The sequence below is a fragment of the Gorilla gorilla genome, chromosome 20 (genome assembly GCF_029281585.2).
Source record: "Gorilla gorilla gorilla isolate KB3781 chromosome 20, NHGRI_mGorGor1-v2.1_pri, whole genome shotgun sequence".
In the NCBI taxonomy this organism is placed as follows: domain Eukaryota; kingdom Metazoa; phylum Chordata; class Mammalia; order Primates; family Hominidae; genus Gorilla; species Gorilla gorilla.
In genome coordinates, this window is record NC_073244.2 from 10,846,452 (window position 1) to 10,871,346 (window position 24,895).

At 57.3% G+C, this 24,895-nt stretch overlaps 1 protein-coding gene across 6 annotated transcripts in view; it reads left to right on the forward strand.

Moving 5' to 3' along the window:
* KDM4B (lysine demethylase 4B) overlaps positions 1-24,895 on the forward strand; it is a 185,892-nt gene that overhangs the window by 88,448 nt on the left and 72,549 nt on the right. For all 6 annotated transcript variants that reach the window (XM_019015988.4, XM_019015991.3, XM_019015987.4 and 3 more), the window contains 2 exons: positions 14,595-14,644; positions 20,294-20,397. In XM_019015988.4, coding sequence (XP_018871533.1) covers positions 14,595-14,644; positions 20,294-20,397 — 154 coding nt within the window. The remainder of the gene's footprint in view (positions 1-14,594; positions 14,645-20,293; positions 20,398-24,895) is intronic.

Genomic DNA, 24,895 nt, shown 5'->3' on the forward strand with positions numbered 1-24,895 from the left:
GTGGATGTCCAGTGTCTCCACTGCAGAGTGGCACTCCCCCCCTTTCCATGTTGTCGTCTGTGAATGTCAGGCCCACCAGGATCATCTCCCTTTCTTTCTTTTTTTTTTTTTTTTGAGATGGAGTCTTGCTCTGTTGCCTAGGCTGGAGTGCTGTGGTGTAATCTTGGCTCACTGCAACCTCCACCTCCCAGGTTCAAGCGATTCTCCTGCCTCAGCCTCACGAGTAGCTGAGATTACAGGTGCGCGCTGCCACATTTGGCTGATTTTTGTATTTTTAGGAGAGATGGGGTTTCACCATGTTGGCTAGGCTGGTCTCAAATTCCTGACCTCAGGTGATCTGCCTGCCTTGGCCTCCCAAAGTGCTGGGGTTACAGACGTGTGTCACTGTGCCCAGCCACCTCCCTTTCTTAAGGTTAACTGATTTGGGACCTTTATCACATCTTCGAGACCCTCACGGCAGCAGCACGGGGCATGTGTCACTCGAGGAGTGTGGGAGCCCTGGGGCGGGGAGTCCTGGGGTGTCTAGAGCCCTGGGGTGGGGACCCTGGGGCGGGGAGTCCTGGTGCGGGTACCCTGGGGCGGGGAGTCCTGGGGCGGGGAGTCCTGGGGTGTCTAGAGCCCTGCCTGTCCCGGGGCTTTCCTTTTGTAGGCATTTCTTGCTGTGAAACATGATTTGGTACAGAAACGGACATAAAGCATGTAAGTACCAGATATATATGTGTGTGTATGTGTGTGTGTGTGCGTGTGTTAGCAAATGACTCTCCGGCTGTCCCTTGTGTACCTCGATGTCAGGACACGGCCCCCACCTGTGCCTCCTTTTCCCAGCCCCCTCTGCACACTGTGGTGGCGGCTTCCTCCTGGCTCTGCTGGCGGCGCCCTTGCCTCTGCCCTTTGCCAGGCCGCGCGTGCCTGTGGCCCGGGCAGTGACGCTGTGTGTTGGCTGCATTGGAAGGTCTTACAAATAGGCTGATTTCCTTGCGTTTCTGCTCAATGGTGTGTGTGTAAGATTCATCCGGTTGTGTGTGGTGGCAGCGCGCTCATTGTCACGGCTGTGAAATTCCCCACTGTACGGCTGGACTTTAGTCGACTTTTTCCATTCTGCCATGGACGGACATTTGGGCTGTTTCCAGCATGAGGCTTCTGCGAAAGACCTATCATCTCTTCACCTGCTGCTCATGTAAGAAATTCATTTTGATTGTAAGCCTTGCTATCAGTAACTGTGACTGGGGCTGCGTGTATGGTGTTCTGTTCCTCATGCAGCAGCTTTGCCTGGAGTAACCCTTTGACTTGTGCCCCTGGCTCCACGTCCTTGTTCACGGACGAGGCACAGATTGAAGAGACGTCCGATCTGCCCTTGAAGCGCTGCCCTGTGGGATCAGGAGGGCAGTGGGTCCTGGGAGCAGGTGCCATGACGATGTGCAGCCTTGAGGACAGGGTGTGTCCCAATTGGCGAGGGTGGCCTGAACCGGAAGGTGTGGGTGAGGAAGGACCCATTTCTAATGGAGTCACCATATTAAGCCCTGCTTAGCCAAACTTGAAGGTGACAGTTTGTTGTGGGAGATGGAGATGATGCAGGGATGTGGGGACCGAGGCCAGCATGTGTGGTGTCCAAGGTCGCCCTGGGTGCTGCTGTGTAGGTGAGGGAAGAGAGACTGATGGCCTGCTTAGGGGGCCATGTCTGAGGGCAGGGCCCACCACTTCTGCCCACACCTCATTGGCCAGCACCCAGTCACGTGGCCACACCTTGCATCAGGGGAGGCTGGGAAATGTAGTCTGACCACATGTCCAGCTGGGAAGGGGCAGGTGAGACTTCTCTTTCCTGCCATGTGGGTGCTGGGTGCCCTGCAGGGGCTCAGCCAACAGGGTCTTGAGGTTGAAGAGACGGATCTGCCCAAGCCCTGACGGAGTGCTCATGCCTGCTCAGGGCCCAGCATGAGCTGCGTCAGGAGCAGAAGCCATCAGGAAGGGCTTTTGGTGTGGCCGGGCAGCCAGACACCCCACGCCCAACCCCCAGAGCAGTGCCAGGCCCGGGAGCCCTTGGGATGGATGGGGGCTCTGAGGACTGAGGGAGGAGGGGAGCCCGGTGAGGGGAGGATGGGTGACCAGCTCAGGAGCAGGGGCGGGAAGGGTGCATAGAAGCTTCCTAAGCAGGGGAGCTGCTACTCTTGGCCATGTTCCAGGAGGATGGAGTGGCTGTAGGAGCAGGCTTTCGGGCCAGGGCCTGGGTGTGGTGGGAGCCGGGGCTGGCTCTGGACCCTGCAGGGGCTGCCTTAGCCTCACGCTGTCTGACCAGCCCCTGCCTCACGTTGTGTGCTGAGTCCTGTCTGCGGCCCCTCGCTCACCCGCTGGCTTGGTCTGGCAGGAGCAGATGGCCTTCATTTTGGAGTCTTTTGTTCAAAGCGGGCGCTTCGGATTGGAGTGGCAGTGCACACGCTGGCTCGTGTCGCTTGTGAGGCTGCAGGATTTTTGTTTTAGGGAGGTAGGAGCCAAACAAACCTGGCACCCGCTTCCAGGCTGTGGCGTGCCAGGCGAGTCACCGGCATCCTGTCCCTGCCCACCACTTTAACAAACTGTTAGTTCTGTTTGAAATGTCATCACTGGGCGTGAATTCCCATCTTCAGATAATCCCGCAAGGCGGTGTTTGGATGAGGAGTTTATTCAGGCTGTGGGGGTCTGTGCATGCCCGCGGGTCCCTCCCACTGCAGCCGGCGAGGCTGGCCCTGACCCAGAGTCGCCCGCCCACCCAGTCTACGTAGGCATCAGAGGTTTGGGTTCTGAGCGCAGGGCCTGGTTTCCATGGCAAATTTCTCTCCCTTCGGCGAGGCTGCTGCCGGCGGGGTTCAGCTCCCCAGAAGGGAGATGGCAGCAAATCTGCGGGAGGAGAGTCTTCGTTATCTTTGCTTAAAAATTGGGCAGCGCACGGCTTCCTCCCCTCCACACTCGCCAGCAGCAGGGGACAGGAGCGCTGGCTGCCTTCTGATGAAATGGGGCGGGCGCAGGACGGGGCCGATGACAGCGATGCTAATGGCCCTCATTCAGCAGCCTCCCGCCGAGGGCTCGGGCCGCTTGTTCTCCCTGACCTGATTGCGAGCCAAGCAGACTTAACCCGTGTGTGAGCCAAACCCTCCCGGAGCTCCAGAGCCCAGCCCGGGTCCCCGAGGCCCAGGGAGGGACCCAGCATCCTGCGGCCTCTGCCCGTGGTGGGCACAGGCTGAGACTTAGGTCATAGGAACAGGAGCGCGTAGCCTCATGGCCATCGGCCTGTGTGTGAGACAGTTCAACTCCCGTGCTCTCCAAAGCTAGTCCCATCATTACGCGCGCCATTTAGGACGCCCCAGGCCATCTCGGTCACCAGGGGCCTGGCGGTCACCGTGTTTCCTCATGAGGCTCAGTGGGTGCTGTGTGTCTGTGGGTGCTGGTGATTAAATAAATGTAAGCATAGAGGCATCAGAGCGTTTTAATAGATGGGAGCCTCCACAGCCTGCAGGTATCCAGACCACGTTCTGCACACAGACTCAGACTCCCACCAGGGCCTCACGCCCCACTGCCTCTCTGGGATGCCTGCATGTGGCTCACTCCCGCCACGGGCACATCGGCCCTGGTGCCCAGCTGGCCTTCTGCAGAGCCTGGTGCTGGAGCAGATTCTCGAATTCTCTGCTGCCTCCTCCCCACAGCCTTCCAGGGCCTCAGAGCTGCTGCCAGGCCAGCACCTCCTTGGGCCCGTGTTGAGGCCCCATGGGGCTGGGCTCATGTGGGAGCTGATCTTGGCCGGGTGATCCCTTACTGCTCTGGACAAAAGGGAGCCATGGGCCGGGCATGGTGGCTCACACCTGTAATCCCAGCACTTTGGGAGGCCAAGGTGGGCGGATCACCTGAGGTCAGAGTTTGAGACCAGCCTGGCTAATGTGGTGAAACCCCGTCTCTATTAAAAATACAAAAATTAGCCGGGTGTTGTGGCGGGTGCCTGTAGTCCCAGCTACTCGGGAGGCTGAGACAGGAGAATGGCGTGAACCCGGGCGGTGGAGGTTGCAGTGAGCCGAGATTGTCCCATCCAGCCTGGGCGACGGAGGGAGACTCTGTCTCAAAAAAAAAAAAAAAAAAAAAAGAGCCATGATCGTTCCCCAGCTGCAGTCCCTGTCTCTTCAGACCCTCTGTGCTCTTAGGAGACTGTCCTTGGTCTCTCCTTTTTAAACCATCCTGTGCCTTTTAACAGAATAAATGGCAAGGGGTCCCCACTCAGGTCGAATAATGCTGGAGGAGGGCCGTGGGTCCAGACATGGTGGGGGCTGCCTCCTGGTTGTTGATGAGCAGAAATTCAGGCCGGTTTGACAGCAGGCACGTGAGGGAGGTTGCTGTATGTCAGTGGCCCTGTGGCCCCAGCACTATGTCCGAACCTGACAGCCGCTGCTGTGTCACTGGGCACCTGCCCTGCGCACCCTCTCCTGTGACGGGCACTCTCACAGCTTTCCTGGCGAGGCTGCGGGAAAAACATCGCAAACAACTCGCACATGACTTTGTGTTTTTGGCCTTGTCATATAATAAAAGTAATTTGTGGGCCTAAAATAAATCAGGGCTGGGGATCAGATGCCTCCAATCTGGCCTTTAATTGCAGGCGTGACATGGCTTGCCTCGGCGAGTCTGCTCCTAATTAAAGTGGGCTGGCGGTATATGAAGTTCGCACGGCTCCTCAGGGTGCTGACCCAGCCCCGGTTCCTGAGGGCCAGTGTGATGACACCTCGTGGCCCGGGAGAGCAGGGCAGGCCACCCACGGCCACCGTGCCAGGAATGGGGTATTCTGGCTGGCCCTGCGAGAGCCGAGAGCTCTGTCTCCTCCGCCTGCGGCTCCGCTTTGTCGGGCATTCCTGTGGGCCCCTCTCCCCATCCCAGGCTCCCCATCTTCCTGAGCCGAGGCTCCCAGGACTCTGTTGGTCTCCTGTGTGTCTCAATAAAACGTCATTATTTGAAATCATTGACACCGCTGGTTTAAGATACCAAATTCCATCATCTCTTTTCCCGTAAAACGATCCATTAAAGATAAAGCCACTGCAGCTCAATAAGGCTGTTTCCTGGGAAAAAGCCACCCTGCTCCCTGGCAGATCCTATCTCCCAAGCAAGTATTAGTATCTGCCACATAAAGGAGCCCCTGTGCTGGGGACAAATGAGGGAGGTGGCCTCTCCCCAGGACGAGGCTCCATGAAAGAAAATTTTTCCAGTAGAAACAGGCAGGTTGGCTCATGCCTGTAATTCCAGAGCTTTGGGCAGCTGAGGCCGGAGGATTGCCTGAGCCAGCCATTGGAGCTCAAGAACAGCCTGGGCAACATTGCAAGACTCCATCTCTACAAAAAAAGAAGAAAAAATTAGCTGGGGGTAGTGGCGCACACCTGTCATCTTTTAGCTACACGGGAGGCTGAGGAGGGAGTATTGCTTGAGCCTGGGAATTTGAGGCTGCAGCAAAGATCCTGTCTCTTAAAAAACAAACAAACAAACAAAAAAACAGAAGAAAGAAATAGGGTAGCTTTCCATCAGACATTGGAGGAGTTCTGTCATTGCCTTGGGAGGAGCCGTGCAGCCCAGGCCGGGCTCCATTTCTGCAGTGCTGGCATCTGGGGGAGCAGGGCCGGCCCCGCAGAATGCCAGGGCTGGAGCCTTCCCCATGGGGCCTGCACCTGCTCTGGGACTCCCGTTTCTCCTGTGAGTCTTTGCGAAAGGGTCTCACTCCTCCTCTTCCTGCCCTCTGTCCGGTCCCCTGTAATCTCTCCCTCCCAGCAGGCTGTGGTTGGTGACAGCTCCTCTCCCTCTCTCTCAGCCAGGATATGGGACCTCAATGCTCTTGGCAGTTCCCGGGCTGTCTGTGTGTCCTGGCCTGTGGATCCACTCCCTTGCCTGTGCAGGCGTTTTTTCTAACATCTTTATCTCTCCAGACTGACCTGTGGGGCAGCTGCCTGTCCCGGGCGACCCATCCTCCTGGGGTGGCCGTCGGTAGCATGCCTTTCCTGCTGCTGGCGACTACGCGGTGAGCTCTGGTGCCTGCCCTTCCTCCCGTCCGTCCCCATGCGCTGTTGCAGGGGTGTGGAGGGGTTTTACCCAGGGAGGCGCTGGCTTCCCAGGTCAGAGCCTGTGAGTACAGCAGGCAAGTGCACTACCAGGTCTGTGTGTGGCCTTGTTTGTGGAGAGAATTCCTGCTCCACCCTAGATGAGGGACAGGTTTACCCTAGTGGGTTTAGAGTGTTCTGTTAATGTTCTTTCTGCTGTAGAGGAAACCCTCTTTTTGTTGATTTTTTTTTTAATTAAAAATTCTGCCACCTTGCTGGTCTGTGTTTAATTCTATAGTTTTACCAGTTTGTTTGTTTGCTTAGATTTCTTAAGTAGAAACTTATGTTATAATTAAACTGTTTTTTTTTTTTTAGAGACAGGGTTTCCCTCTGTTGCCTAGGTTGGAGTGCAGTGGTGCAGTCATGGCTCACTGCAGCCTCAACCTCTTGGACTCCAGTGATCCTCCTGCCTCAGCATCCTGAGGAGCTGGGAACACAGGCATGCACCATCATGCCTTGCTTAGACGTTTATATTATGATTTTAAGAAGTTTGTCTTATCCCTTCTGCTTGGTAAAACGTTTGTCTTTTTCTTGATATATCACGTTGGCTAGTGTCTCTAGTGCAGTGTGACGTGTGCTGTGATGATGGGCAGATTGTGTCCTCTCCTGCCTCGCCATGAAGGTGATAGTGGGAGAGTCCCTGCTAGTCCTGGTTGCCTGAGAATTTTTGTACCAAATGCTTTGGAATTTTTGATAGATATTAATTTTTGGAATGTCTTTGCAACCTTGGAGATAAACTCTTCTTGGTCTTGCAATAGCCTACTGTGCTTGACTCACTAATACTGTATTTAGGGTTTTTACATCCACGTGGGACTGGCTGATCATTTTCTTGCGTGTTCTTTGTTGGTGCTAGGGTTTCCCATTCGTTCATTTATTCATCCATTTGGAAAATATGCCGGATTCAGAAAACGAGCTCAGTAACGTCAAATATTCCCTACTGCTTGCCAACCATGTGTGTACATGGGCACTGTCCCTTTAGATGAAGGTCATCGGGCAGGATTCATTAAAACCACCTGGGCTGGTGCCTTTTCCAGAGAGGACATCTGTGACCCGGTCTCTTCAGGGTTTCTGGTGGGGCCTGTGTTGACTTGGTGGACACCCTGGGCTCCACAGCACTGCAGATACTCTGAAGAGCCAAGCGCGTCTGTGGCACTGAGCCCAGCAACGCAGGCAGGGACCGTGGCTCGCTGGTCCTTGTGTCCCCAGCGCGGTGAATAGGTCCTCAGGTTCCCGTGAACAGCTTTGTTTGTGGTGCGGTTTCCATAGCATACATAGAAGGCGCTCAGAGAACTTGGCCATTTCCGTGGACGGAGTTGACACGGCACAGCACAGTGGCCACCACACAGACCTGTGCGTCCCTGGCCCGGTCACCATGCGGCTCTGAGGAGCAGAGCAGAGGAGCCACCCTGGCCCGGCTCGTCTTTAGCTGGCTCCGGGACTGCATGTCGGCTGAGGGGCTCGCGTGGATGTGGGGCCGAGACAGCAGCTCTCTGTTGGGTCTCGCAGGAAGCCCACCCTGTAGCCGGCTTGCTCTCCTTCCTGGCCTGTGCCAGCCACAGGGCAGTGCGCCAGAGCCGTCTTGCTGGGTCGCAGGCCGGGGCCACCGTAGGGCTTTGTTGCGAGGGTGGCGGTCACCATGGCTTTTCCGTTCTGTTTGCAACTTGGGGTCCTGGGGGCGCCGCTGGTGTTTGGATCTGCTGTGGCCCTCCTGGGCTTGTGTGGGTGGCTCACTCTGCCAGGTGGCCTCTGTCCAACCTGACACCTGGTCTCGGGTACTTCCAGCGTGACGTGCATGGGCTCTGCGTCCCTCGTTCTGTGTCTGCAATGATAGCGCATTAAATGGCGAAGGCCCGTCTGCCCAGGCCTGTGCAGACACTGTGAAATTAACTTCCTCACCCTCCAGCACGCGTTGGGCTGTGCCGACATCGCTGAAGGGCTCTTGGTCGGACCTCTGCTCTTGGCACACATTCCTCGGCGGCGGGGGTGGGGGGCAGGGAGGAGAGCGTTTTCATCCCTGGCACCTAATTGCCGAGAGCTTCCGCTGGCAGGAGCTGTCAGGCTGGGCCATGGGATGGATTCCAAGTGCCACTGTCACCTGGGAGAGAACTACACGAATCTTAAAAAAACCTTACACTATGATGTCCCGTCGCCTGGTTCAGAGCCATCCACAGGGACCAAGCAAGATGGTGCCAGGCAGGGGCCACTGCCAGAGGTGAGGGCCACAGAGTCCTGGCTTGAGAGCCTCCAAGGAGCCTGTTCCGCTTGCAGTAGGAGGGAGAGGGCGCTGGGAGTCACCTGGTCACTGTGGAAGTGCCGCCCAGGTAGGGAGCCTGGGGTAGCCGGCAGGTATGGTGGGGACATGTGTGGCCGGCGCCAGCATCACACCCCTCATCCAGAGACTTTGCCCCGATCTCGGGTTTTCTGCCTGGTCTGAGAGGCAGCGGCCCTGCTGGCATTGCCTGCCAGAGGCAGAGGCTGTGAGGGGGCAGGATATTGGACCCCCACCTCCTCCGCCTCGGGTTCCGAGGTCAGGTGCGGTGTGCTTTGGCCATGGCAGGCGGGGTCCCTGGGGGTGCTGGGGCGTCAGCCAGGCAGGCAGTGCCCACAGGCGAAGCAGGCAGCCACACTGCGCAGCGTCACCTAGCGCAGGAGGGGCCACGGCGCCTGCTTTGCAGAGACCAGTGGGGGCCACGCTTTCCTGGAGCCAGATGTGGGCCCGCCTCAGGCTGGGGCCCTGTGGGATGGTGCCCAGGGGTGGCCTGGGCCATGTGACCCCAAGCCCGTCTGCTCACCGTCATCGTAGCTAAGGGCTCCCTGGCAGGTCCCGGCTGCCCAGGACGGCCTGTGTTCCCTTTCCTGACACACTCATTTAATTTTTAACTCAAAGGCATTTGCTTATTTATTTTCATTGTTCTTGATAATAATTCTAAGCCATTAGAGGGGAAAATTATATTCAAAAATGCTGTTTCACACTTTATTTGTTTGATGATTTAGAGCGATAGAAAATAGCACATTTGCTGGCTTTTATAGTCTGATAATTATTCACATCCATCAAGCCATTCCGGGGGAATAAACAAAACACCAAGAAATTACACTATTAATAGCATCCTCTGCAGTGGACAGAAGACTCTTTCCCGGGCCGGCGTGGTGGCGAGATGACAGTGGCCCATCCGCTGGCTGGAGGGGAGCGCCTGCCTGCAGAGAACGCCTTTGCTTTGATTCCCTGGTTCCGGCTCCAGCTCCGGCTCCGGCTCCGGCTCATGAGCTGCCCGCCATCCGTCCCCTCCTCTGCACGGCCGGGGGCTTCTGGGGCCCATGGCAAAGGTTCGCCCACCCGTCGCCAGGAGGCCCTGGGGAATTGCGCGAGCAGAAGCAAGGCTGTCGGGGCCTCGCAGCATCCCCCGGGCAGCTCTGCCGCCAGCCCGGACTCAGGCCTGGTCTCAGCTCGCTGGCTGAGCCTGGTGGGGCGTCCCCACCCTCTGGTCTCGGTGCTGAAACAGGGACATGCGGCTCGTTGCTGCCCACGTCGGGCCCAGTCCTTGCTGCAGTCCTGACCTCCCGTGTGACCGGTGTCTCTGGACACCGGTCAGATTCATGTGTGTCAGGCCGCGGGGCTCAGCCTCAGTTGCTCTCTGCTTCTGGGTCCCAGCCCCTCGAGAGGTGGCCCGGCCCCCACTCTCGCCCAGTGGGTGGCTTTGAGGCTTTTAGCTTTGCCTTTCTTGGGTGGCAGTAAAGTGTAAGGTTGGTGACATTCACTACTCAAAACACCTCAAAGTGTAAAAGAGAAGCTGGGAAGGTAGAGGGTCCGGGGGCTGCCCACCTGCCCATGCCCACCCACCCACTGCCCCTGCGCCGGGGTGTCTTTCCTTCTGGATCTCATGTCCTTGTTGGCGCCTCACATGTGTCTCCCCATGGGCCTAGGAGGTCACTGTGCTGCCTCGCATGTGTCTCCCCATGGGTCTAGGAGCTGGTACACTGCTGGACCATCATTTTGTTTGTTAACCATCATGTGACCTCACGTGTCTTGTGTCCCCAACTCCAGAGGGGCCACATCCTAGCGTTTGTCTCTCCCATTGTTTTATTTTCTCACCCACGCTGCTTTGGCTTGCACATGACTGACTTTCCGAAAGGGTGTCCGATGCCCGGGTTTGTTTCTTGACCTCCTGGTCACCACCACGTGTGGCTCTCACGGAGCTTGTGGAGCCTTCTGCGGCCAGCACCGGACACCAAGGGTGGCTACCAGGTATATGGCTCCAGATCCCTGGCTGGAGTTGCGGAGCTGAGTTTCTATGACTTTGTGGTTTACTGTCTTCCAGAAGGACTTGTGTACAGCATTCCAGAACAGAGGGAGTGGGTACGGGGGGCAGACAGGCAGGGCTTTGAGAACACGGAGATGGAGACCCTGCGGGGGGTGCTGTGGACAGTGGTGCAGAGGAGTGGCGATGCCCGGGTCCTGGGTCCTGGGTCCCGCGTCCTGCGTCCCGGCCGACGCGAGTCCTCAGACCTCCTAATTGCATTTGCCCTGATTTAGAACCAGATTCCTCCAGGCAAGGCCAGGGGCCTGCAGTGGGTGCACCTTAGGGACCTGTGCAGGCCACCCCTCCCTCCCGAAGGCTCCCCTGGCAGCCTCCTCAACAGTGCTGTCTTCAGCCCCCGCCCAGACACACCCCAGGGCACCTGCTCCGTGCTTGGAGAGCTTAGCTTGCTGGAAGAGTCCTTGTTGCACTGAGCTAAGTCTCCCCACCCCCTTAACATTTCTGACTCTGCCCTCTGAAGCCCCATGGCTGTTCTGCCTTGCACAGACCCACCGGGTTCCAGGAGTCGCTCTTTCTGCTTCCTTCGTCTTGACCGCTTCAGCTTCTTCCAGCAATCTCTGTGCGCTGGGCCGCAGACCCTCCGCACCCTGCCCCTGGCTTAGGGAGAGCTGATGGCTATAGAGGGCCAGCCACACACAGCCCCAGTCCTGGGGACGTGCTCTGAAGATACTAGAAGGGAGGGACACGTACAATGACCTGGCCTCCAGGGCTCTAGAGGGTGAGAGGTGGTCAGCCCTTGTGGGGTCCCGGGGAGGTTGACAGAATCAGAGGACAGAGAGGCTGGTGTGGGGGCCTTTGTGTCAGCAGGAGGTGGTGCTGGCATGGGTGAGGGAGGGGAGGGAGGGAATGCCAGGGGCTCGTGGGCAGGACCCGTGCAGGTCATGGAGCCGGTAGCATCTCAGAGCTGGACGGAGGAGGAAGGCTGGGAGCAGGCCCGGTTGGGGACCAGTGGCCCCTGCACAGGAGCCAGAGGGCCTGGGCAGCTGTCTGTCCAGAAAGCATGCAAGAGCCCCGTGCCACCCAGGCACACAGGGCTGTCGTGTCTAGAAAGAGACCTCCAGGGGTCGCAGACAGGCAAAGCTGATTGATTTTGGCCGTGAAGTTTGACCTTGTGATGAGGACCGAGCTCCCAGGGAGTGAGACAAACTGCCTCTCCGTGTCAGTGGCCAATAAACCTGACTTGGTTTTACAGCCCCGAGAAATTGCTCACTAATAGCCAGACAGATGCTCCCCCTGCCTCGAGCTTTAGTGAACAAACATTTCCAAACCAAATAGCTGCTTTTGCCTTTTTTTTTTTTTTCCTCCAGAGCCAAGGCCAAATGTCAGGGATGCCCCAGCATGGCCCTGAGCAGGGACTATGAGGAAGGGGCCGTGCATTCTTCGCTCTTTGGGGGCCTGGGCGGAGGACCCTGCTGAGACGCCCCTCTGGGAGGCCCGAAGGCTCCCTGAGTCTCTTCTCCTGTGGTGACTGTGGGTCTCTGCCGTGCATCTGCTTCAATCCGCCAGTTCCATGGCCCGCCCACCAGTGCCGTCGCAACCCCGTCCTTTGGACTGGGCTTTTCAGGACACCCAGAGAGCCTTGGTGTGAGAAGCAGGCCCCGAGGCTACCTTCTAGTCCCCCGTCCTGGGGTTGCTCCCCTAAGCGAACGTGAGCGTGCTTTCAGCCCTGTGTGGACGGAGCGTGGCGCCTCCAGCCTCACTCAGTTCTGTGTGTCCTTAAAGCCCTGTCCTGGCACTTTCTCTTGGAAACTGAGGTTTTTCTTCCGCCTGTGTCCTTGGGGGTGGCCGGGAGGCAGGTCTGCCAGCATCAGGTCTTCTGGTCCCCGAGGCCGTCGCTGGGTTGTTCCGAGTGGCGGGAGGTGCAGCTCGCTGTTGGGCACTGGCGGTGGCGGAGCCCGGAAGTCTCCGTGGCTGTCCGGCCTCTTGTCCAAGAGTCCTTTGTGATTTCTCTGGGGGCCGCTCCTCTGAACGCTGGGCCTGCGTCCCGCAGTCTGTGCTTTCTGATAACGCCAGAGCCACGTTCCAATGTATTAAACTTTTAACATTCACCAGATTCAATTAATCTTATCTTTACAACTCCCAATTACAGGCAGTAATTAAGTGGAGCAGCATTGTAGGCTGGGGATATGGCATTAATCATCGCAGCCTTGGAGCCATAAATTAGTTCCTTCCCGTCCCCAGCATCTTCCCAGAAGGAGCAGAGTGTTTCATTCCCTGTGCGGAGGGGTCTTTAATCCCACAAAGGTGCTTTGGTTGGGATTAACTTTTCTCATCTTTATGTAAATGATAAAAGCCCATTTAAAAAAGAGGAACGCACGCCTGTCCAGACAGTGGAAGACTCTCTGAGGACGACAGAGTTGAAGGTGCTGGGGTCGCCTCGGCCAGGGACCCTGGGAGCATGCCCAGAAATTAATTATTTGTGTCCTGTTAGATTAGAGACTCCATGATGCTCGCCTCTTCTCTGGCTCCTGCCCCCTCCTTATTTATTTTTATTTTTTTAAATTTTTTGAGATAGAGTCTTGCTCTGTTGCCCAGGCTGGAGTGCCGTGGCGCAATCTTGGCTCGTTGCAACCTCCGCTTCCTGGATTCAAGCAATTCTCCTGCCTCAGCCACCTGAGTAGCTGGGATTACAGGTGCCTGCCACCACGCCCGGCTAATTTTTGTATTTTTTGTAGAGGCGGGGTTTCACCATGTTGGTCAGGCTGGTCTCAAACTTCTGACCTCGTGATCTACCCGCCTCGGCCTCCCAAAATGCTGGGATTAGACGTGAGCCACTGTACCCGGCCTTTTTGTTTGTTTGTTTGTTTTGAGAGAGAGTCTCACTCTCGCGCCCAGGCTGGAGTGCAGTGGCACCATCTTGGCTCACTGCAGCCTTTGCCTCCCAGGTTCAAACGATTCTTTTGCGTCAGCCTCCCGAGTAGCTGGGATTACAGCCTCCTGAGTAGCTGGTATTTTGTATTTTTGGTAGAGGAGGGGTTTCACCATGTTGGCTAGGCTGGTCTTGAACTCCTGACCTCAGGTGATCTGCCCGCCTCAGCCTCCCAAAGTGCTGGGATGACAGGCGTGAGCCACCGCACCTGGCTTCTTTATTTCATTAAAAAACAAAGTGGCCTTTCAGCTGGAAGGGGCTGTAGTGGAGCAGGGGCCGTCTCCCACCCTCTGAGCTTTTCCTTGTCTTGCTTCTGCCCTGGGAGGGTCTGGGGGAGAGACCATATCATGTGTCCTCTCATCTCTGTGACTGTTCTAGAACGGGAGCTGTTGGCCTTATTACTCTAGAGTTGGGGTCGAGGATGGGACTTGACCACCCTCAGCTGGCACTCAGCTGTGCGCCCTCAAGTCCCCGAGGCCCTGTCCTCGTCCCCTTCGCTTGGAAATTGAGGTTTTTGTTTTGCCGGAGGCCTCGGGAGTGGGCTGGGTGGTGTCCCCATTGGCACTGGGGCTTCTCGCTCGCCCTCAAGGCTGCAGCTCCTGGTGCCCACCCTCCCTGATGGGAAGAGAGTCCTAGCGTCGCAGGTCTCCAGTTTCTGGTACGGCATGAGCGGGATGCCACCCCCACTTCGCTTCGTGTGTTTGCACACTTTCATCTTACGTCTTTCTTATTCATGATGGAGCCTTGGTGATCTTTCAAATGTAAAATGTGTAAAAATAAAACTTACAAAGTCGGTGACAAATGCAGCTTTTCTCATTTCCAAAGCTGCTTTTTCCCTGTTGGCTCCCAGTGCCGGGAAAGGGTGACGTGGGCCTGGAGACCGTGACGTGGGCCTGGAGAGCGAGCTGGCAGCTCCGGGGGCCCCAGATGCTTCCTGTTCCAGACTCGGCCCCCCCAGGGTCCCCTCGCCACCCGCAGTTCCAATCCAGTACTTTTGTTTTTTGCCTTTTCAGCCTCCTCGAGGTGGAGTGCCGCTTAACCGGGAGCATCCCCACTCCTGGCTTTCTGAGTGTGTCACAAGCCACCGAGCCATGGTCCTCACTCCCCGCTCCTCCACCTGCCCCACCTTGCTTCCTTACGGATTCCGTCCTGAAAGCCCCCGCCCCCGGCCATCCCCTCCACACAGCCCTGACCATGACTCCACTTTGCTTCTACCCTGGGCACTGTCTGCGTCTCCCCAAGGCTGGTCCCACCAGGGACACCCCCTTGCGTGGCTGCCACCGATCTTGCCTCTGATGTGCCTCCCTTCTCTCGCAGGTACGCCATCCCGCCAGAGCACGGCAAGCGCCTGGAGCGGCTGGCCATCGGTAGGTGCCTGCCCTGAGGGCCCCAGGGACCTGGGACCAGGTGGGAGGGGCCTGTGGGTGGGGAAGAGCAGCTGGCGTCCCCCGGGCTCTGCTGCGGTCTGGGTTTGGGTTTTGGGGAGTGGTGACATTCTTTGAGCCATTACTGTGTGATTTTTTCCATTTCCTCCCACCCTCATGGTCAGATTCACGCCCTTCTGCTGTGCAGTTTGTCTCTTGTGAAATTTGCACAGAATGCCCAGACGCTCCTGTTTTCCAGTTTTCTTAGCGCAAACTTCTTGCGCCTGGTCAAAGGCTGCCAGGGCCCAGGGAGGGCAGCCTGTGTTCATTTTCCTCCCATCACCTGACCCCACACTGTGCCCTTGCTAATTCTGAGAAAGCCTAGGAAAGGAGACAATTCAGCCAGCAGTCCGCTCACCTGCGGGGGAGCAGACATGGTGGCCGCACGGCGTTTGCCCTTGTTCTGCTGCGACCCAACCTGGACACCTTTGGCAAATGTCCCCACTGGGGATGCCACCAGCTCGTGTTCATGTGCTCCCTGGGGACTCTTGGGAAAGAAGGGGTTTGTCATAGAGGGTCCCAGCATGTGCCTGAGGGAGTGCCAGATCCTCAGCGTGTGGGATCAGGTTGTGGGATGCTTGGAAACAAGTCAGACAGCTGGAGACACCCGGGGTGGGGCCACCCTGAGCTCCCCTGACCACCCAGCCCTGAGGCACTTGGGCAGGGTCCCCGTGTCAGCGCCGGCATCACAGCACAACAGGGGTGCAAGTTTCATGACACCTCACTGCTCCTAAGTGCCTGGAGAGTCATGAAAAGACACAGCTGGCTAAAGCAGTTCCTCCCTCCCGCTGGTCCATTCCCAGCTGCTCAAGAGCTGGCTCCTCCGGGTTGGCAGGTGGACAGCTTGGGGTGCGTGAGGGGTGAGGGTCAGTGAGGGCCCGTTGTTCCTCTGACAGCGTTGAGAGGGCCCTGTCCGAGTACCCCACCCTTCAAGGACGGCGTCAGGCAGCTCAGCAAGCGACAGCCACAGCTTTTCCAGGAGCTCTCACCCAGCCTCAGTACAGGCTCCCGGGACTGCCTGGTTGCTGTCCTCTGTCCCTTCCAAACCTTCGAGCCAAAGGACGCCCGCCACATGCTCTCTTCCCCCTTCCCATGGGCTTTTGGCTTTGGAGATGGGAACTGTCAGTCTTTCTAGGGAAATAAGGGTCTCCTGTCCCAGAGACTGCGCCAGGAGTCACGTGGCTGTGCAGGAAGTGTTGCCCAAGTGTGGCAGATTCGGTGGTGGGGACGGAGGGGAAGGGAGTCCTTGGGGAGTGGGCTGGGCCCTCTTCTGGCATGTGCTCTCCTGGCTTCTGGACTGAGGGCTTTGCTCTTGGTATTTTTGAGCGTTTCTGTTGGAAACCTGGACCCCTTTCTTATGCACAGGTGAATCCTGGTCTTAGGAGCACGCTTCTGATAGTAGAAATTCTGCGGTCACAGACAGGCTGTAGCAAAGGTCCAGCTCACTTACATACTAAAGCTGTGAAAGAAAAGCTAGATTAAAGCATTTCTCCCATTGTATGTTTTTAATACCAATTTCCAAAACAAATTTGAAGACATAAGCTAAAGAAACATTCCCCATGTTGTATTAGCGTCCTGAGGCTCCTGTAACAAATGACCACAGAATTAATGGCTGAAGACAACACACGTTCATTCTCTCACAGTTCTGGAGGTCAGGAGTCTAAAATGCATGTTAAGGGGCTAAAACCCAGGCGCAGGCAGGGCCAGTTCCATCTGGAGGCACCAGGGGAGAATCCATTTCCCGCCTTTTCCAGTGTCTAGAGGCCCCCCGCATCCCTTGGCTCGGTCCCAGGGGAGAACCCGTTTCTGCCTTCCCTTCTCCAGCATCTAGAGGCCGCCTGCATCCCTTGACTTGGGCCGCATCACTCCAGCCTCTGTCTCTGGTCTCCTCACTTTCCTCTGCTGTAACCAACAGTCCCTCTGCCTCGCTGTTCTGAGGACCCACGGAATGACATCGGACCACCCGGATAGCCAGGGTGCTCTCCCACCTCAAGATCCTTAACTCAATCCCATCTGCAAAGTCCCTTTCAGCATGGAAGGTACCACACTCACAGGTCCCAGGGGTTAGCATGTGGGTGCCTTGGAGTTCCATTTTTCAGCCAGCCACACTTAGAAAGCCACAGAAGAAAACCTCACTGAGCGGTCAGGGAGCACCTGTGGGCTCCTTGTCTGCTGCAGGCATGACACCTCACACCTCTGTCGTCCACACGGCAGTACCTCTCTACTGCCACAGGGCAGGGGATGCAGGCGCAGCCTGGGGAGAGCCAGCAGCCCCGGTGGGGAGCAGGCTCTAGGCTCCGCAGTCTGTACTGGAGCCGGGCTTCACCCGGGCGGGCCCCTCCGGGTGCTCTCTGGTGCCCAGATCGAGAGGGCCACCCCATCCTTGCCAGCCACTTCTCCCCCTCCATATTTAACGGAGACTACAGTTAGCCACTGTCCCCTCCCTTCTCACCCAGTGCGACTTTCGCATTAGAAAAGCAGAGGTTGACAGGAGCCTGCTGGAGAGGCCACCCCTGTCCCCAAGCACTGCCACATCCCCTCTCCCTGGAATGTGACCAGTTCTACCCAGAGGCCAGGCCAGGCACCTGGAGGGCTGGTTTGGTTTCTAAGTGTGCAGAGGGCTCAGTGCCTGGGCTGGGTGAGGGGGAGCCAGGGAAGAATTAGTTCTTGGTGATGCTTTCACAGGGGTTCTTAGAAAATATGGACTCTGGCCAGGTGCAGTGGCTCACACCTGGAATCCCAGTGCTTTGAGAGGCTGACGTCAGAGGATTGCTTGAGCCCAGGAGTTCAAGACCAGCCTCAGGAACATAATGAGACTCTGTCTCTGTAAAAATTAGCTGGGCGTGGTGGTGCGCATCTGTAGTCTCAGCTACTCAGGAGGCTGAGGCGGGAGGATAGCGTGAGCCTGGGAAGTCAAGGCTGCAGTGAGCTGTGATGGAGCCACTGCACTTCAGCCTGGGTGACAGAGTGAGACCCTAGTCACTCTTCAGCAGGGCAGAGCAGCTTCTAAAATTCTGGGAGCCAGCCTGGCTGTGAACGCCAAGGAGGGTCAGGAAGGTTGTGGGATGTGTCAGATGCCTGCAGCTGCGTGGAAACACCTTGCGTCCCCTGTGGCCTCTGGCTCAGGGCCCTGCCCTCCCCTCTGGAAGGCAGCTGGGGGCAGGATGGGGCACTAATGGGGAAAGCCTACCCGACCCCCCTTGTGTTCCTAGGTGCCCCTCCCAGACTCTTTTTGGGGGAGGCGATGTGCTCCATCATTGGGACGGTGGAAGGGGTGTGCGATTAATATGGAAAATGAATAGCTGTGCTCCAAATGGGCTCGCCGGGAGAGTTGTGGAGCCTATGGAGAGAGCATTAATGTGCTGGCGCCTTATTGGTGCTAATCACTTAAAATGTGCGCCTTTGTTAGAGCTTTAATGAGAGCCACTTAAACTGTGCATTAAGAAGAGGAACTGCGGAGAGGCCGGCGGGCCGGGCTGCAGGCAGTCATAAGTCTCACTGAAATGCTTTTAGTGTGGAGAAAAGTTGCTGGATTCGGCAAACCCCTGTACTTTGCAAAACCTCACCGTGGTGTCTGTGCGGCTGGGTGTCGGCAGAAGCACCGTGGCCCCGCTCTCCCGCCTCCCCGTGTGCCTGGGCCTCCGTGTGCTGGTGCTCTCGCACACAGCTGTGCCGCCTTCCACCAATGACCCAATGGGTGTGTGTCCCGTCCTGGAGGCGCTTGAGGTCTGTGCAGGCTTCTAGAAGGGCCCTCGGGCTGGCCGAGGCTGTTGGTCAGTCCTTGCAGGAGGTGGACGCCTGTGGGCTTCCTGTCTGCTGCAGGCATGACACCCCACACCTCTGTCGTCCACATGGCAGTACCTCTCTACCGTCACAGGGCAGGGGACACAGACGCAGCCGGGAGAGAGCCAGCAGCCCTGGTGGGGAGCAGGTCCTAGGCTCCGCAGTCTGTGCTGGAGCCGGGCTTCACCCGGGCGTGCCCCTCCTGGTCCACATCTGACCCCCATCCTCCTGCCTCCTGGGCCGGCCTCCTGCCCGTTGCCACTTGCAGAGTGGGTGGTGGAGCAGGAAGTGCCCCAGATGAGGCGGTGAGTCCCCTCCCTGAACTGCTGTTCCTGGCTTGGGCCCGTCTGGCTCCCCTGGTGTTGGTTCCGGGGGCCCGGCTGCTTCAGGGAAGTCCCTTTGGCACAGGGATTGTGTTGCACACCGAGGGGCGTGGGCCTCAGCAGCTGCTGCCGGGAAGCTGGGGCATCCTTACCTGACCCTCCAAATGCACGGGTCTTCACCTTGTGATTTGGAAACATTCCTGAACTGTGCTAGTTAGGAAGCTTGGTTTATTTTTTATTTTTATTTTTGTAGAGATGGGGTCTTGTGATGTTGGCCAGGCTGGTCTCCAACTCTTGGCCTCAAGAGATCCATCCACCTGCCTCGGCCTCCCAAAGTGCTGAGATTCCCTGTGTGAGCCGCCGCGCCCAGCCTGGCTGTGAGGTTTGTGAAGGCGCCGAGCCGCTGGTGTGAGTGCCTGCTTCCCAGGCGCTGCTTTAAGTCAGCTGCAGAGCCCACTCCTAGACAGACAGCCCCACACACATGTACGCAGCCCGCCATGCTGAGCACGGCCCGACAGGAAGAGGTCGTGAGCTCCGACCACAGCCCGGGGTCAGGCCCACTCTGCCACTTCCTGGTGGTGCTGGGGCCGAGGGTGAGTCAGTTGGTGGCCTGGGCCTCGATTTCCTCACCGGTGCAGTGACAGTGAGGACACCCGCGGTGCTGTGTGTGGGGCAGGTGCACAGTCTCATTTATGGCCTTGAAAGCAGGTGCCCAAGGGGGAGGCAGCACTGCTCACTCCCCACCGTCCCTGGCTGGTCTGGTTCTAGAACATCAGCTCCGAGAGGAGAGCGGCCACACTGCGTCCTTTCCCCAGGGTCGTGCTCTCTCATTGACTGAGTGACGAGAGTGGCCACACTGCGTCCTTTCCCCAGGGTCGTGTTCTCTCGTTGACCGAGTAGCAAGAGCGGCCACACTGCGTCCTTTCCCCAGGGTCGTGCTCTCTCGTTGACCGAGTGGTGAGAGCGGCCACACCGTGTCCTCTCCCCAGGATCGTGCTCTCTCATTGACCGAGCGACTGTGTGGGCTGTGGTCTGGTGGATTTTGTCTGGGGAGGTCGGAGGGGGAGTCTCTGCATAGCCGTGCTCTGTGAGGGACCCAAGTGTATGCCATGGGTGGGCACCTTGTCACACAAGTAACCCTGGTCCTTCCTCTGGTGAGGAGGCCCTTGGCTGCCCCTGCCGCTGGGCAGAGACAAGTCCAGACATCTGCTCACATGGTCACTGCGCAGAGGCCAGAGGGTGTCACCACTGTCTGCCACCTGCAGAACTCACAGCAGGGCACTATGGGGCGGCTCCTGCGCATCTCCTCTCCCCGACCTGCAGGCACTGGGGCCCTGAGAACCAAGGGCAGATCTGGGCCGTGCTCTGTGCTCCCACACGCCCGCTCTTCATGGGAGGAAAGAGCCAGCCTGCCCAGAGGGCAGCATCCTCGCTGACCCCGGCCGGCTGTGGCCCGGGAGACTGACGTCTGTCTTTTCTGCCCTAGGCTTCTTCCCCGGGAGCTCGCAGGGCTGCGACGCCTTCCTGCGGCATAAGATGACCCTCATCTCGCCCATCATCCTGAAGAAGTACGGGATCCCCTTCAGCCGGGTGCGTACGGGGTGGGGCCTGCACGCCTGTGGGTGAAGTGGGTACCGGGTCCAAGCCCAGGTGGCCACACATACCCCAGGAGATAAGCTGTTTAACCCTGGAGAAGTTTCTAGAACAGTGATTAGCATGCCAGAGGAGGGCCGCATGGCTCAGCAGCTAGCCTCCGGCTCTTCCACAGGGGAGCGAAGATGGCAGATCTTGAATCTGGCGGGGTGTTAACCTCCCTTCCCAAACCAAACCAAAACTTCCTCCTGGGTGTGGCCATCAGAGGCCCCTCCGCAGGGGCTGCAGGGGTGGAAGGGCAGGGGCAGCCCCTGCTGACCTGGCAGGAAGCTGCCAAAGAAACAGAGGGCAGGGCCCCTCACCCCATGCAAGGTGGGAACCTGGTTCCTACCGCCCCAGGCCACACCCTAAGTCTCAGGCACCCCCACGGCCCATGTCACCCGGCCGTGGAGAGAACTGCCTGTTTAGAAGTGACATTTCGGGCTCTCCTGCACCGTGAAGACTGTGAACTCATTCAGTTCACTGCTTCAGGGGCTCCTGGTAGAGGCTGTGATGGAGGAGACCTGAGGCCGGGGGGTGGGGCCTCCCTACACCTGATTTGATGGACAGCTGGGGTTTGGTGTCCCAGGAGCAGAGCTGGCTGTGCTCAGGGTCCAGCTCAGCAACTGCACCCACTCGAGGTAGTTCCTTCCCCATGGAGAAGCCTTTGTCCACGGGAGAGTCTAGGCCTGTGTCCCCAGCTCTGTGCAGGTGAGAGGCGCATGCCAAGAACCTGCAAGGCAGGTCTGGGCCGCAGCCCAGCTCATGAGGTTCCACGGGAAGAGTGATGTGCAGACTCGGGAGCGTGCTCTGTGGTGAGGCCCTGAGTGTCAGCCAGCCGGAAATTGCTTGTGACATTTCAATCAAACCGCCAAAGCATCAGCTCACACATCGGGGATCTGCTCTTCCTGGCGGGGCTGCAACCCAGAGGCCGCCTCCCAGCCGCTGCAGGCATTCATCAGACAGCGCAGATCTCGCTCGGAGAAGTGCGGGTTTCCGGCCTTTCCTCTTCTCCCCTGTCTTCTGGTTGGAACATCATTCATTACCAGCAAAACCAGACAGATCACGGCATTGCTCAGGGAAGTGAGAAGTACTGATTTTCTGGCTGGTTTGTCTAAAACCTTCTCCAGAGTGGTGCTTCCTGGAGGGGGGTGCCCATTGAAGGGGTGGGCAGGCGGTGAGTGGCCTGGACTCCCGGGTCAGCATCTGTATCGCACTGCAGTTTGTCTGTAAAGTTCCTGAACCTGAGCCAAAGGTGGCTCACCACCAGCCCCAGAGCGGCTGCTGGCACCATGCATGGTAGCAGGTGGGGTCCAGGCAGTACGGCTGCGCTCCCCCACACCGCCAGCTGGTTGCTGGGGCCGGGCGCCGGTTTCTCCAGAGGCTGGCACAGTGAAGGCCCCTGTCCCACTGCAGTGAGCAGCACCCTGTGCCGCCCGGCCTGGGGACCGTCCTTCAGCCTCTCAGACGCCGTGGGCTTGAGATGAACGTCCCTTCCAGACAGCGGCGTGGGTCCCCTCATCTGAATTCCTGGCAGCCTTCAAACGAGTGACTCCCCACACTCCCCTTATAAATCTTTGTAATGGTATTTACTTCTAGGAGAAAAAGCCGATCAATAGCAGAGCTTTTTAATAATTAAAAGTGTGTACTTCTGTAATCTGCCATTGACTCCCTCATTTATTCTGCAAGAGCTCGCAGAGGAAACCAAGTTCCGGGCTTTCTCCGTGCCTGGTGTCTGGGGCTGCGTCCTGTCACCACTGATGACTTTGCCGCAAAGCCTATTCATCATCCCAACGCCTTCTAATTGATTGTTGGATAATGTTGACAGCAGTGACACAGGGGACAGACACCGTGAGTGTGGAACGAAGCCGCCAGGATGCAGGTTTTCTCGCAGGAACATAATCTTCTTGTCCTAACCGAGTGCATTTTCTCTTCTAGGCCTTGGTTCATAGGAGGACTGGGGGAGTGAGGTCCTTACACCGTGAGAGCTTGGCTCTCTGCTGCCATCACCCCCATTCAATCTTGGCATTCCGGGGGCCCAGCTGGATCCCTGAAGGCTCTGAGTCTGATGTCTGCCTGACGCATGCCTGCAGGCCTGGTTCTCCAGGGGAGAGACAGGGAGGCGTCACTTGGCCTTAGAGCAGGTGGTCAGGGAAAAGCCTTTCCGAAGCCGGCTCAAATAGGATAAAGGAATCAGTAATGGCATTTACTTTACTTTCTTAACTTTTTTTTTTTTCCTAGAGTTGGGGTCTCACTCTGTTGTTCAGGCTGGTCTCAAGCTCCTGGGCATAAGCGTTTCTCTTGTCTTGGCCTCCCAAAATGCTGGGATTACAGGTGTGAGCAGCCATGCCCAGCCCAGTAATTACGCTTTTTTTTAAAAAGCCCCAAACCTTAATTTTATTTGCCCCTCATTTCACGGAGCTCCCAGCGTAGTGGGGAGAAGCTGGCCCAGAGAACCCCACGTCCTGCACAGTGAGGGCCAGCCCCTGGTGACCCCATGTCCTGCACGGCGGGGGCCAGGCCCTGGGGCCACGTGTGCTCCCCCCCCACCCCTGTTTTCTGCCGCGTGCTCGTTCTGCTGCACATGGCTGTCACTTGAATGGGAATTTAAAAATATAACTTAATACACACTGACTTCCCTTGATTGGTGCAATTAATTATTTGAAAAGAAAAATATCATAGTGTTCTTAAGGACTGACGTTTTTCCAAGCTGTGTCAGTTTTGATTGATGTCTGACGCCGTGGCTGGCTTCTGAAAGCCTCACTAGTTCTGATGGCTTATTGGCGACTTCAGTGTATCCAGCAATCTCTGCTCATCTTTCTGGGGGAATATATAATGATCAGCAGGCTGAGAACTCCTACAAATCAGAGATAAGAAAACAAATGGCCCGATGAATTCGGTGTGAGGGGCCTGAGCAGAGGCGTTACGAAGGAGCTGCAGGAACGAAAGCCATGGTTCAGTGCCCAGCATCGGTAGAAGTCAGAGGCAGCCAGCTGGGAGACACCGCCAGCCCCAGGACGGCCACGTCAGAACACCGCCACCAGATGCCAGTGAGGAGGGCGCAGCTGCACGCTGCTCCCAGCCGGGGTGGATGCAGGGCGGTGCCATGGCCGTGGAAAACCGTTCGGCAGTTTCTTGGAAACGGAAGCATGTACCCTGTGCCCCAGCGATGCCACTCTGTGCATATTTACTCAGGAGAAATGAAAACATATGTCTCCAGAAAGATTGGTACATAAGTGTTCTTAGCAGTTTTCTTCACGAGAGCCCCAAACTGGAAACAGCCCGCACGTCCATCAACAGGAGGATAGATAAATAAATAACCATAGATCCACGCGCAACCGAGTACTGTTTAGAAATGAAAAGGAGCGGTCGCCTGGTGCACACGACAGTGGGAACAAATCTCAGAAATGCACGCCAGGTGGAAGACAACAGGCATGTGTCCCTGCCGTACAACGCCATTCATGTGAACCACTAGGAGGGAACGAGGTCTGTGGTGACCGAGAGCGCGTGCGTGGTTGGGTGGGGATGGCCTGGTAGAGGGCTGGTAGGAGGGGTGCCTGGGGGCCCGGCATGTTTTGTTCCTGTCTGGATCAGTGGTTACGCCCAGAACTCCGAGCAGCCTGTGATCCCTGCGTTTTACTGGATGTTAAATAAAGACGAGGAGCCCACTTGACTTCAAGGATTCTAGTTCATGAGCCTCAGTTTCCACGTCTGTGGATTGGGCCCACAGCCCCACCTCCTAGAAGCCCTTGGCCTGAGCCCCGGGGTGCAGCAGGTGGGAGCCATCACTCCAAATTTGTTGTTGGTCTTTCTGGATGGTCGTCTTTCAAAGGCTTTATCAATGGGCTTAGCAGTGAGCAGGGAGTGGGGGTCAGTGTGGCCATCTCGAGTGTCCCCAGAGTGGGGAGGGTTCCTAGGGCACAAGGCTGTAGCCCCCCAGCCCTGGTAGGCAGCCCTGCCTTTTCTTCCAGACCTTGGGGTGGCTGTTGGGAAACCTTGGGTCTGGGGTCATTATGGGCCCCACCCCAGCCACGCACGCCTCGGCTCCTCAGTTTAGGGGGTCCTGCTTCAGAAACCTGCAAAGTCGAATGGGCTGAACATCCGAATTGGACCTGGGTCTGGAAGCATTGGCCCGCTCTCCAGGGTGCTGATCTGTGGTGTCAGGTCATGCCCCCAGTGTGCAGATATTTCTGGATCTCCATGACCTCATGGAGATCCCCTTGTTGGGATACAATTGAAAGATGGCTTGGGATGGCGGCGTGTCGCAGGCCGTTTCCTGGCGTGTTTTGCGCATGCAGTGGTGGTTCCTTTCTCATGCGAGGGCAGAAGGTGTCCTGAGCGCATGCAGTGTCTTGTCTTCAGAGCACTCTAAAGCTGCTGTCAGCACCACCTGCCCCGAAACCAGCCCCAGCTGCTTCAGGACGTGTCACAGTAACTGTGAGTGTGACTCAGCCAC